The following is a 13,736-nucleotide window of genomic DNA, read 5'->3' on the forward strand; positions in this document are numbered from 1 at the left end:
AGAAGAAAACTAGACTTCTTCAGATTATGGTATTTCAGGTACTTTGGGCAGCAAAAATAACAAACAATGAAATGGCGAACTGGAACTATCACTGGAAGCTGCGAGTACCAAACTATGGATGCATTATTTTGATTCCTTAGAGAAATTGGATTATGAATGGTTGAAGCTGCTGAACAGAATGGGATAAAATATATGATCAAGTGAGATACTGGTTTAAATCTAGAAACTTTAAACAAAATTGAAAAACACTGCAACATTATCACGAGAGATCTAAATTTATAAAGTCTCTGAAAGTTGGATATAATTGAAGAGGTGAAGATAGGTGTATAATCATAAGTGTCTCTTGTTTTGTACTTCCATTCATGAAAATAAGTAAATAGATGTGACATGGAGATCTTACAACTAAATATGAGATTGCTATGTTTAAAAAAAATTATAATAATATTTCCAACATGTTTGGCTGGCATAATTTCATAGAGAGAAACAATAAAGCTAGGAGAATTATGTTTTTAGAAAGAATTGTGTAAACTAGTGTTTGCATTCAAAAAAATTATTCAAGAAATAATGCTATGACAGGAAAGCTTATACCAGTAATGGCGAACCTTTTAGAGACCGAGTGCCCAAACTGCAACCCAAAATCCACTTATGTATCATCGGGTGCCGGGTGGGCATAGCCCATTGGGTGGGTGTGGCCCGTTGGGTGAGCGTGGCTGCGGTGGTAATGGCAGACTGGGTGGAACTAAAAAGTTCAATCAATCAATTCCAACTTTGCAAGATCTCCCCCCCCCCCGCGATTGATTAAACCTTTTTTTTTTTTGCACATGGTGGCGGAGGCCTAAAGTGAAAAGGTTTTATAAAACCCAGCTGAAGGCCTAGGACTGCGGCGACGGTGCGCGTGCCCACAGAGAGGGCTCTGAGTGCTGCCTCTGGCACCCGTGCCATAGGTTCAACACAATGGCCTTATACTATGAAGCCTCAAAGATTAGCCAGGAGTGATGCATCTTCCATTATAGGGAACTGCCAAGCAAAAAAGAACCTCACATTATAGAAATGACAATCGCCCAGAGTATCTTCTATTAAAATATAGTAACTCCAATAAATTAAAAACTATTTTATGATTCACATCACCTTCAAAATTCAATTTAATTGCCAACTGTTACATAGAATTCAGAGCCAGAGATTCTCATTTTAGAATACAATTTTGTTAGTATCTCAAATAAAAGATCTAATGTGATCTAGTATCATAAGTATTATAGCAAAAATTGTGAAGATGAAAAAGAAGCAACATTCATATGCTATTAACATGATGGGCACTCTCCTAGAACTATTTTTCCTAGGTCCTTATATTTTTGGCCTTGACAATTAATGTATAGGCATTTTCACAATAGACAATGCAGTTTAGTGGATCTTAATACAAAACCAAGACAAGACAGATTTTTAAAAAAGAGATATGCAACTCACATTACAAGTGTTTCAATGCCTTTCAGAAGGACCGTAGTACAGTTAGAAATGCAACATAGGTATTATAGTTTACAATTCCTTAGCTTTTTGTTAGATGTTAGGATGAATGGGGACTATATGCCTAATAAAAATAAATACCCCATGTCACAATTGGTAAATGAAATGAAAGTTTGAAGATTTTTGTGACATCATGTCATATGCATAGCAAACATATTAAGCAAAGTTGTAAAGAAATTTTAATATTGCAGTTCAGACATTTTTAAGAAGAAGGCTAACTACAAATTAAAGAGAACAAACTCTTCCTCAGACTTCAGATGGAAAGACTGAGAGCTAAAGATAATGTAGTGCAGACATATGACATTGCGCCATGTATCGGAACCTTTTCCCCATTGCCAGCAATGGGGTGGGCACGGTTTCCTTGTGACACGTCTGGCCCACGGGCTGGCAGCTTGACACCCCTGATGTAGTGCATTAGATACATGTAAATAATAAAATATGATAGCAGAACAGAATGAAATAAAAATCATCTTTATACAAAGTAGTAGTATCAAATAAATTTAAATACAGGAACTGAAATTTAGTTGATAAAGATGTTAAGAAGAAAATATGAGCACTCAAAACATGTTCTTCTGCAAAATATATTCCCTGTATTTTCAACAGTTCTAAAGAAGATATTTATGTCAATTGGCACCAAATGCAACTGGAATACTGAACTTGCCATAACATTATCTGAGAAATTATTGTTTTTATATTTTGAAACAAGCATGCTAAATAGAAAAGGGTACTTCCATGTCAGACAAAGCATATTGTCTGTATTTTGGATCCAGTTTCTTTTCTTTGCTTTCATTTAATTCATTAGATAAAACAAATTTGTTCAAGACAGCTATTTTTAAATTTATTTTGATTTACAAAAATAGAAATGAAAAAGATACATAAATTATATATTGTATATATTAAACAGCGAACATTCTATATTTCATATGTTATAAAAGTAAATTACTAACATTTAAATTAGTTTATTTAACTTTGGGAAATATGGGATACTAAATATATAAATCAATATATGCTCTTCAAGTGTCTGAAACATTCCCATGGAAATTTCATCAATAAATACAAAAAAGGGGAAATAAGGTTTTTCTAGACTTTACATAAATGATTGGGAAAGATGAAGGGTCTGAGCTTGCTTGTTTTCTTGCAGACATTTCATTACCCAAACTAGGTAACATCATCAGTGTTAGTAAGGAGTGGGGTTTGCTCTCAGTTTATATTCTAGTGCCTTGCCTTGCCGGTGTTGGTGGGAGTGGTCTTAGAGATTCTTTGGTTGGGCTGTTTACTGTTTGCTTCTTTGGCAGTTTCTTGATTGGGGTTATTGTTTACTTGATTGTTGGTCTGATGTTGATCTTGGAGTTCATCTATGCTGATCTGGGTGCTGATTGCTGGTGGACAGATGCTTAGGTCTTTTTGTTCCCCTTTGGGCTGGTTGACTGTCTCTTTTGAATAGTCTTATAGATGTTGTTAATGTCTATGTGTCTACTGATGGCTAATTTGTCAGAGTGCCTGAGTGCCCACTCCTTACCAGCACTGATGATGTTACCTAGTTTGGGTATTGAAACGTCTGCAAGAAAACAAGCAAACACAGAGAACACAAAAGACCTTTCATTTCAACCCTGAGCTAAAAATGCTCTCCTTTATTATTGGGAAAGATGTCTTAATACTTTGCAACTCTAAAAATTGCAACAGCCACCTTTGTTGTCTTTTATTAGATTTGTATCCGGGCTTATACCTTGAAACACAAGATGATGTACATAGAGACAACATTTCCTCTTCCTTTTCTCCCCCACAAAGCAATGCCCCCAAAGTTATGATGAACTAATAAAAAGTTACCAAGCCCAAAATTAACCAGCAAGCTTCTATCACTGATTATAGACTTGAACCTGTGTTTCCCCAGTCTCAAACACTTTAAGTATCATCTGAAATGTTCCATTTTGAATAAATCTCCAACAATTAGCTAAATTTCCCGTTTTTTTTTCCCAGAAGTGTTTCTTCCAGATTAGCCTTCTATTGAGTTCTATGTTAACCTTTAATAGAAGTTTTAAGTGCTTCAATGATTGCAGTTACTATCTAACGAGTAAACCATATGGCCAAATGGAGTTAAAGATGCTTAGGCATCTTTCTGATGCAGTAATATATCCCAAAGCACTCCTTTATTGCAACCTAAGAAAAGATTTATCAACTCAGAACATCTTAAAGTTACTGATTTGTATTTTTTTAATTGTCTTTTGGCAGAAATGCAGCCATAAATATTGCCTTGTTACTTCCAGGATGAGCGCCAGCTAATACATGCTAGCCAGCAGAGAGCTCTATGGGATGCTTGAACCTGAAAAATTAGGAGACCTAGAGGATGGAGTTCTTAGCAGTAATCCCCTCGCTGTCGAACAATTTGACATCCCCCCACCCAAAGCTAATGTTCAGGAAGGCATGAACACCATGATAAAAAAATTCAGTTAAGCCAACTAGTGGCTTTGTGAGATGTTATTTGTTACTGTATTTTTACAGTAGAGTCCATGACTAAACAACATACAAATAATTTATAAATATCTAAATGAGAATATAAAGAATTGTCACAGTCTAAAAAAATATTTTCTCCTTTGTTTTCTCCTATATAAATGCACAATATTTCTTCAAGAAGCTAGGGACCCCAAATTTAGTATAAAATCAAAGTAGCAGATTTGTTTTACACATTTTTTTACAAGTCTAATTTCCAATTTCTAAACTAATAGCTTTGTAATAATTATGAACATCAAAACTGCAAATAATTTTGTAAATTATAAAGTACAATATACATAAACAGCTATCATTTTTGATGACACATACCCATTAATTACTTCATTTCAATTGCTTTACTCAATTACTTATTTAATCATACAAGTTTAGTATATTTATATACAAAACACAATCTTTGATGGATACAAGCCAATTAAAGAACCAACTATAATTTCAGTTGATTTTGTTAAAGGAAATTATTTTAAATTAATGTGGCTACTGAATAGTTGCCATACTTTACCTCAAAAATATATGCCATCTAATTTCTGCTGTGAACATTTGTTTATGTAAGCTAAACTCCAGGCCATGAATGTTGACCATGAAGGAGTCTCAGATTTCCTGCTACTAATTCATGCTGCCTCGTTCTAAACAAGGGCAAACATCATATGTTTGTTACATTAATGCATTCTGCCAAAACATCACTATTAAATGAAATCATTGCAATATTTTTGGTAGAAACCTTTAACAACTTCCATCCCTCACAGAAGCACAGAAGCGAAACAAGGCTGTTTTGTTTCCACAGAGTAACTGATGCTTGGTGTACTAGAGGTTGCTCAAAACGTTTTTCCATACATGTTTCTCAAAAAGAATGAACATTTAGTGTGGTTTACCTTTACCAGAGAATGAAGGCTTTTTTCACCAAACATATCCCAGAGGAAGGTCATGTCTTCTTGGTTGTCCACATGTGGCTGCAGCTGAGCTGGCAGTGAAGCCAGCAGCTCATACAGACCTATAAAGAATAAGTAGAACATAAAAGTGGAAATTAAAATTAATTTTATTAATTTCGTTTAGTAGTCTAATGTAAGTTTCTGCTTTATACCATTTTATACTGAGACAATAGAAGGTATGGATATACCTAATAAAACAATGAAGAGAATTTAATGTGTGTGTGTGTGTATGTGTGTGTGTGTGTGTGTGTGTGTGTGTGTGTGTGAGAGAGAGAGAGAGAGAGAGAGAGAGAGAGAGAGAGAGATTTGGATTAAAAGAGAAAGAAGCTACAGTAGTGGTGTGTATTCTCTTACTTTATTAACCGTGGCTAAAGTGTCTATGGGCGATATATTTATTTAACACTGAATCAAGAATTCATAAAACTTTTTGGAAAGGGACAAAACCCAGAAACACATGCATTCCTTTGCTTAATCGTTATTCCAGTTCCCTTGATGTTGGAATGAAATGAATCATGAACAGAAAAACATCCTTGTAAGTATAGAAAATGGATAGGGTGGTTCCTTGAAAAGAGTTTGCGGTTTCTCTGAATATTTCTGATACATTGCTTTTTAAAATCATCTTGGGTATAATAGATGCATGGATAAATAACTCCTGAAAAAAACCTTGTATATTTAATTTTTTATTGTTGCTATTGTCATTAAAAAGAGTGCACCTGCAGAACATTTCTCCAAACTCCTTCACAGAGATTAAAGCAGTGGCTGCCCTAGTTTGTATGGTCACGTCCCATGACAATTTCTTGAGACACACAGTAGCATATAGGTTCAATAACAGGGAGCATAATATTATCCTTCAAAAAGCTGTCCAAAGAATATAGCAATGTGATTTCCCGCCAAGACTTGGCCTATTTATAGCATGTTTATCCAGTGGAGAATTTTTATGGCTAAAAGATACAATACTTCCCTCTCATAATCAAAGGCGGCAAGCACTGATACCTTTTTGGCTAATCCAATATCAACAATTATTTTTCTTTCATTGTGGCCATCCTGAATATACTAAGATATTATGTCTATTAAACAAGTGTGATTTTTTTTTTATGATCAGACTAAGCACTATCCACCACAGGAATAGCTTTCCAAAAGAACCACCAAAAATACCTTTCCAAAATGATTGCCTATTAAATTATGTTGTATTACATTACATTGATTTTATTAAATTATACTGCCTATTAGGTTATAGTGAATGATCTATAGATGGGATCATTTCACCTTGAAGCCTGTAGTTTAAACTCTTGAGTCAACACCATTGCACAATTTTCTGCGGCACTCGATGATGGTTCTAAAATTAAATGCAGAATTTTTTGGAAGCAATGTATTGTTTTCTTGTCTTCCTGTTGTTATTTAATAAAATATGCTAGGGAAAAAATCCTTCCAGACATAATTTTCTATGGTCTTTTGTGAGGCAATGCTCATATTTCAAACTTTGATTTATTTTAAAGCTAATCTTCTTTATAGTAGCTTTTAAGCATAAAAATAGAATGCCCACATTGCTGTAGTTTTTCCTGAATATAACAAGCACTGAATCTACATCATGAACCTCTTCCAACAGCATTCACACTAAAAGATTATAGGTTCAGACTTCAGGTCAGCCAAGTCACTTACAGAAGCAAAGCACTAAGTGCAAAGTTTATGTAAGAGCTATAGGCAATGAGGTGCCTTCCATCTGTTTCACATTATAGTTTTTGTAAGGCTTACTCAGCATGGCAATTGAAAAATACTGGGAAGTACTAGATGGCTAAACCTATATCTTGCACATGGATGCTACGGTACTTAAATATTTCAAAGTGAGAGGGAATCACATTTGTCTGAAGTATATGCTGCGGCTTGCACTTCCTGCAACAGTTTCTAACACAGCAAGAACTTAGCAAAAGGAAATATAGTATTGGATTGCTTTTTTACAACAGTAAATAATCCCTGCAGACAAAGAATTCTTCCTACCTCATCAGCTTAAAAGGATTTTCAGATAGGTATTAAATCTAAAGTGGCGCCAACTTACTTATGATCTTCCCTTGATTCCTTCCTTACCTACTTGACATTTTATTTTTTAAAAGGTCATTCTATTTTTAAAAAGGGAAGCTAAGAATCAGCAAAGCAAAGGGCCAAACTTCAGGAGGAGAAGTTTAAAGAATACCTTTGGGACCCAACTGTTAGAAAATAAAAATGAAGGGCAGCTGCAGCCCAGGTTTGTTGGCATTATACCCATTATACCCATGAAAGAAAAAAAAAATCAGAAATAATAAGATCCTGCATAATGGGGTGGCAGGAACTATTTTGTTAACTGCTGCTTGTACCAGGCCATATTTGTCGCGGCAGCCATTTGTGCAAGATCAAGTCTTCTCAGTTCTTTGAAAATTATAAAAGATTAGAAAAGGTAAGCATCAAGAGGGCATATTTCATGCTGTTAGAACCAGAAAACAGGAGATTCTTTTTCAAAGCTTTGCAAACATACTGCCATTGTTCAGAAGCAGAATGAATAAACAATACGTTTTAGAGCACATTCAATATCCTGCGGTTAGCACTGCACAGATAGTAGTAAACTTGTTCATCATTATGATGTCTTCAGTGAGGAAATAAGAGGCTCTCCATAGGAGGGAAAAAAGGAAGCTCTGAAGCCACTGCTGTGTTCTGTACATTTGTATTTGCCTGAGTCCGAAAGGAGAAGGGCGGGATATAAATACAATTAATAAATAAATAAAAAACTGTTGCGGATTTCTAGTTTGGTAAAGTTAGAAATTCCTAGTCTCGTTTATAGGTCTAGAGTTTTAAAGTTCTCTAAGGAGTAGTAGTACCTGTTAAAGTAATTTAAGTTTCTCTCTAGCATTGTTCTTTCCCTTGTGATCAGATCATGTTAGTAACATCACAGAATCTTTTTCAGAACACTGGTAATAAAATCCACCAAAATGTTTGAGAATGCGTTGTTACACAGAAGACATACGTATGGCATATTTTGCATTATTAAACCTTAGTTTCAAGCGTTCACTCCAGTTTGAAGATTTCTGCCGTGAATTATCTAAAATGCATTAAAGAAGTAATTATGATTATTCAAAGAATCATAGAATATTAGAGTTGGAAGAGTTGTCGTAGGTCATCTAGTTCACCCTACATTCAATGGACAAGTCAACTAAACCATACATGACAGCCATCCAACCTCCATTTGAAGACCTCCTGCAGGGGAGTCTATTCTTGCTGTGGACCGTCCCACTGTTCAATAGCTTCTACCACATGGAAACTTCCTTCCTTTTATATCCATTTTTTCTTGCCTGCTTTCAGTTTCAATACATGTATGCTCCAACACTTTTTCTTTTGCAGACTAGATATGTCCATCGTTCTTGAATCCTTATTATTATGCATATTTCTTATGCAGACTTAACATCATCTCTGAACCTTCTTCAGGATCTATATATCCGTTTCAAAGTCCAGTGCCCAGAACTGAACTTTGTATACCATGTTTGGTGTAATCAATTCAGATTAACAAAGAACAAGTATCTCTCATGATTCAGAAACAGTATTTTTAATGCAGACCACGAGTGAATTTGCTCGCTTGCTCATGTTCAGCAAGTGCTTTGCTACTTTCCTTATATACTATTCACATGAAGTTCCTCCAATCATAGACATTAAATCTGCAGGACTTCACTTTTATCACAACTGAACATCTTGCTAGAACTGACCCCAATGTTCATCTGTCCTCGATTTGACATCATTTACTAATGTTACAAGCATTCCATTCATTTCATATTCTTTATAAAAATCCTGAATAAAGTTGGATCAAGATTTCCATATTCAAGGGTATTAGACTTTTTCACAGGCATTTGACACCTTCACATACAAAGCCACTCCTCTTTTTTGTGGATATAGTCCTTTTTAACAAGTACGGTTTGGGTACATGGCAAATGGATGAACTGGATATGCTACACTTGAATGTATGCATGGTAGCAGATACAGGGAAGGAAGGTCCTGTGAAAATCAGGAAGCTGGTTTATTCATGTTATGATAACTCAACATTATTCAGAACCAACAAGGTAGGGAAGACATATAAGAACTGGCTTCTGGAATTTTTTCCCAATCTTTCCATCAGCAACAGTAATAGAAAGTATCTGTAATTACTGCTGTGTTGCTGTGTAATAGATAGATAACCTTTATTGTCATTTTTTACTGTGGGCACAATGGCACACATTAAAAATGAAATTTAATTGCTGTATGAATGAAATAGCACTTTATGTTTGTAAGCATGCATATACTGCTTTCCAAGGGTGTCTGAATCTGTGCGCAACAGGAAGCACAAAGTGGCTGTGTATGCTCAGCTCCAGGTCATGTGGCCAGGGAATTTATCTTAGAATGGGAGTGAACAGTATTTTGAACTGCTGGTCAATTGCCTCTCCCATAAGGATGGTATTTTTTTAAATCCACATCCCTGATAAGATCTGGCCCATTTTTCAAACTCAATCTTTCTTTCTCCAGCTTCTTCCATCATATCAAATTTGACATAATTCTGTTCAGTCTTCATAGTTACCCTGCTATTGGACTGTTAATCCCCTTTAACACACTTTTCAACATTTGGTTGACTTGGAAAAATGAGACTTGTATTCATAGTAGTCTTAGGATTTTCTGTATTTTCAATTCATTTATGGTCCAGAAGCTAGTTTATGTATTACATCAAAATGTAGCTACTCAAATCTGGAAAGCACATTTCAAATTTTTAAATATCCATTTTTGTTTTTAGAAATCTAAACAATCAACTACCTGAAATATCCTCAGTCATCACACCATAAATCAGAACTTATGCAAAGTATATACATTCTTAGTGAGGCAGTTTTATATAGACATATTAGCTTTTATTAAGTTGAACTAAAAATAAACAAAATGAACTTTTTGGATTAGCACCCAATATCTATGATGGATATTATTTTGAATTATTTGAATCTTGCTTTAAGTAATATTAAGCTTGCTCTTGATTATATATTTTATCAAGTCTTCAATATATAAACTATTTAACAAACCACATTTCATTGTTGCTTATAATTATGCCATTGAGACATAGTTTGACAGCTTTCTTAAGGAGTGTAATCCAATAATGGAACATTTTAAGTTTGATATTACTGTATTTAGCTAGAAGTATTTTCTAACTTAATTTGTCACAGAAAAGACACTATATGAGAATGGCTTTTTTCATTAATTACATCTGAAACTGAAACAAATATTTGATTGCTTATTAACAGCAATTTATACTGCCCATTTGAACAGATGCTGAGTGGCTCATATAAAACATTTGGAGTATGTATATATATAATCATTAAATAAATAAACATAAGCATCTAGAATTACTGTTTATTTAAGAAGTGAACTATAGGATCTTTGAATTTTTTTAGAACTGATTCAGCAATTTAAGCCACAAAATCCAGTTCATTGATAGAACTGTAACAGCAAAAGAATAATTACATGGTATGTTATCTGCGCTCACTATAATATCGTTTTTCTAAGTCTCAGGAAGTTTGCCTCAACAAGACATATAGCTTTTAGAAATAGTTTCTTTAATACAGGAACTTGCTGGGGACAGGATGAGGGTTCAAAGAACAAAACAATAGAACGGTAAACATTACCTATATTACATTTAAACTACCCATTTCCTGAATGATTTTACTGAATACATGGACAGCCTTATTTGGAGACATATAATAAAATAGTTTTTACAAATACTGGAAAATGATCAACGCAAAATATATTTTCCAATTTTAGAAACTAGTTTCTGTTACTGCAATTTTCTGTTTAAGATTGAAAGTTCTTAGGAAAAGAATAAATGGCTAAAAAAAAATGGGGAAAGTGCTCACGTGGTAAACTACTCAAGAGTCCAGATGCTCAACATTCTTGACATCAGAATGGAAAATTTTACTATTAGTCTAGAGAAATTTAATATCACCATTTTTGTCATATCCTTCATAGCTTCATTATTAGAACAAGTCTGTGGAAGCTATAAAATAGACTTAAACGATAAAAAAATATGGTCATTTTGTTCCATCCCTTTTATGTATTACAATCATGTCTGGAGGATTTTAAATCAACACAATGACAAGCGGTTATCTCCCTTTATTTGTTAATTACCTTATCAGATTTTTGAATCATGCCAGGCTAATGCTTCAACATTACTGTAATTTGTGGTAATGAACTCAAAGAATATATCACTAAGCCCACTGGATGTTTAATGAATTAATAGATCAAAACATATTAACATGTAAATTTGGTATTTTCACAAAGATTAATTAAAATTCAATTAATAATTTCTATTTCAGAAACTTTTAAGATGACTCCTATTATTCAGGATGCTGTGCAATCTAAATATGAAACATTAACTGGAAAGAAATCGGAAAATTCTGAGGTCAATTGACCCCACATTACTTTGCCTAGAGGCTATAATTTTATTTTCTAAAATTCACAAATATTTTAAACTGTACTATTCACAAATGTTTTGAACTGTATTATTGAATTGTAAGTGATAATCATGCGACTTTATTCATAATGCTTTAATTACAGAACAACCACCCGTTAAGGAAGAAGGTAATAGCAAACCATCTCTATATTGTTCCTAGCAGAACAATAAGGAAGCTACAAAAGCATCCAACAAATTTTGAATTCAAAGTACCTCAAATCTGAAATGCCCCAATTTGAATGTTAAAATGGCTGTTCTGAGCATTGATTTTTACCATTCTGAAAAAGTTTTGAGCTCCAAATAGTTCAAAATTTAAATGCATTGCACATGCTTAATGAACGTTTTCATGAAACCACTCAAAAATGTTGCTTCAAGCAGATTTTTTCTCTCTAAAAATACAGGGCTTAAAAAAATTACTTGAGTTAGGCAAGTGATTTACAAAGTTCAAATTACAGCATGACTTAGGCTTATACAGCGTTATAATCAGCCGATTTTCCTTAAATTTTTAGTTAATTTCAAATTCATTAATATAACTGGTAGAAAAAAATCATACCAAACTGTTTCATTTATGAGTATTGGTTTCTTATACATAAAACTTAATGTAATAAAGCAAAAGAGATCCACATATGGGAGATTATTTCTACAGGAACTTGATATACAGCTGAGCCTATCTAAGTATAGATGCAGATCCCTACCCACATTCATGTTTACCATGAGATATTGGATATATAGATAACTACACAGGACTTAATAACTAGTAGTTAACAGTTACTAAATTAATAACAGTTAATAATGTACAGAAAACCAGAAACCCTACCTGCATCTCCACTAGATCCAGTTGATAAAGCTGGCATGCTTAAGAATTTCAGTTGGAAGGTTGTAACGTCACTTCAATTGTTGACAGACACCTTCCTCAATAAGGTTTAGACAAGTACCCTGAAAGCATATAAGTGTGGATAAGTTAGATTACTAAAAACTGCAAGTGACTAAACGATAGAAATTTGAAATACATTTCTTTAAGCCATTACAAGATATCATTATAGAAACCTAAAATAACACATGCATTATTCTTACAAAGTTTCATTTACTCATGTCTGTGTATGAATGTGGTATGTCTAGGGACATGCAAGGAAATCTTGATTTAGTATCACCGTAAACTTGATTCAGTATCACCATAAACAACCGCCTGTTATAATCTGTACATTTTCAAAATTAGCTTGTTTTTTTGGCAAGTTATTTAAGAAAAAGCCCCTTGAATTCAGATATTATAATTAGTTCTATCACTTTCTAAAAGGGCTCTTAGGAAAAAAAATTGTACAATCACCTTGTTCCATTCTCAGTTATGTAGGATATTACACATAGCATGGGCATTGGAAAGCACCAAGCAACATATTGGTGGGCCAAGTCAGAAGCAATTACTATAACAGTACCATCAGACTAAAATATTAATATACTTCTAAAATGTAGTTTAAACTGATTGAAATCTTCTAAGTAGAATAATCACAGAGTTAAGAATGAAGCCAAAAGTATGAACTTTTTTTGGCATGTCAACAAAAACTATGAATATATATATCCCCAAGCTAACTCTAGCATTATATGTTCTCAGTTGGGAGAATTTAGCCACGTTCATATTGTATTACTTAAATTATTAGCTTTAAAGCATTATTTTATGAATGATACATCTTACTTGTTTTATACTGTTTCCAAACAAAGTGCAAATATATAATTTTGAATTTTGCTAAATAATTAGTTTCAGCACCTGAATACTCTTTTCTAACAACTTTTAAAATAGTTAGGACTTATTTCATAGAAGAGAACTGTTTATAAAACAGAAGTTAAAACATTTTCAATCTGAGTTTTTTTAAAAAATAGGAATACGGAATAGTCAAGAGGCAGATGCCCTATGTTATGGATTATTAAGTATATTTTCTTGTGTGTACATAATTCTGCACTGAATTATGGCTGTTACGCACAACTCCATTTATGCAACCTTGTATAAATATCTCTACAGATTAAGTTTTTAAAAGTTACCTGAAATCAGGCCAAGGACAGAGAGTACAAGCATTGCAAAGCATCAATTCACTTTTCCTGGTATAAATGTAACACGCACATAGCAAAGCCAAAAAAATAAAATTTAAAACTTGGACCCAAAATTATAGAGTTATTAAGGAATCAAAATGCTAATTGAAGCCAAACAGCTTTTCATTATTTCTCACTGGATTGTTCATTAACTTGTTAGCTGTCTTTGGGTTCTTTGCAAAGTTAATAAAATTTATTTAAAAATGAAAGTTTACAAATTTAGTCTA

The 13,736-nt window shown here is 33.5% G+C and overlaps 1 protein-coding gene across 1 annotated transcript in view; it reads right to left on the reverse strand.

The window, feature by feature from the left end:
- MPP7 (membrane palmitoylated protein 7) overlaps positions 1 to 12,359 on the reverse strand; it is a 60,632-nt gene extending 48,273 nt beyond the window's left edge. The window contains exons 1-2 of the mRNA XM_015810655.1: positions 12,248 to 12,359; positions 4,896 to 5,014 (exon numbers count right to left, since the gene is read on the reverse strand). Coding sequence (XP_015666141.1) covers positions 4,896 to 5,014; positions 12,248 to 12,284 — 156 coding nt within the window. The 5' untranslated portion in view covers positions 12,285 to 12,359. The remainder of the gene's footprint in view (positions 1 to 4,895; positions 5,015 to 12,247) is intronic.
- Positions 12,360 to 13,736: the final 1,377 nt, after the last annotated feature.

This window comes from Protobothrops mucrosquamatus, unplaced genomic scaffold, assembly GCF_001527695.2.
Source record: "Protobothrops mucrosquamatus isolate PMUCROS unplaced genomic scaffold, P.Mucros_1.0 scaffold13, whole genome shotgun sequence".
Classification (NCBI taxonomy): Eukaryota; Metazoa; Chordata; class Lepidosauria; order Squamata; family Viperidae; genus Protobothrops; species Protobothrops mucrosquamatus.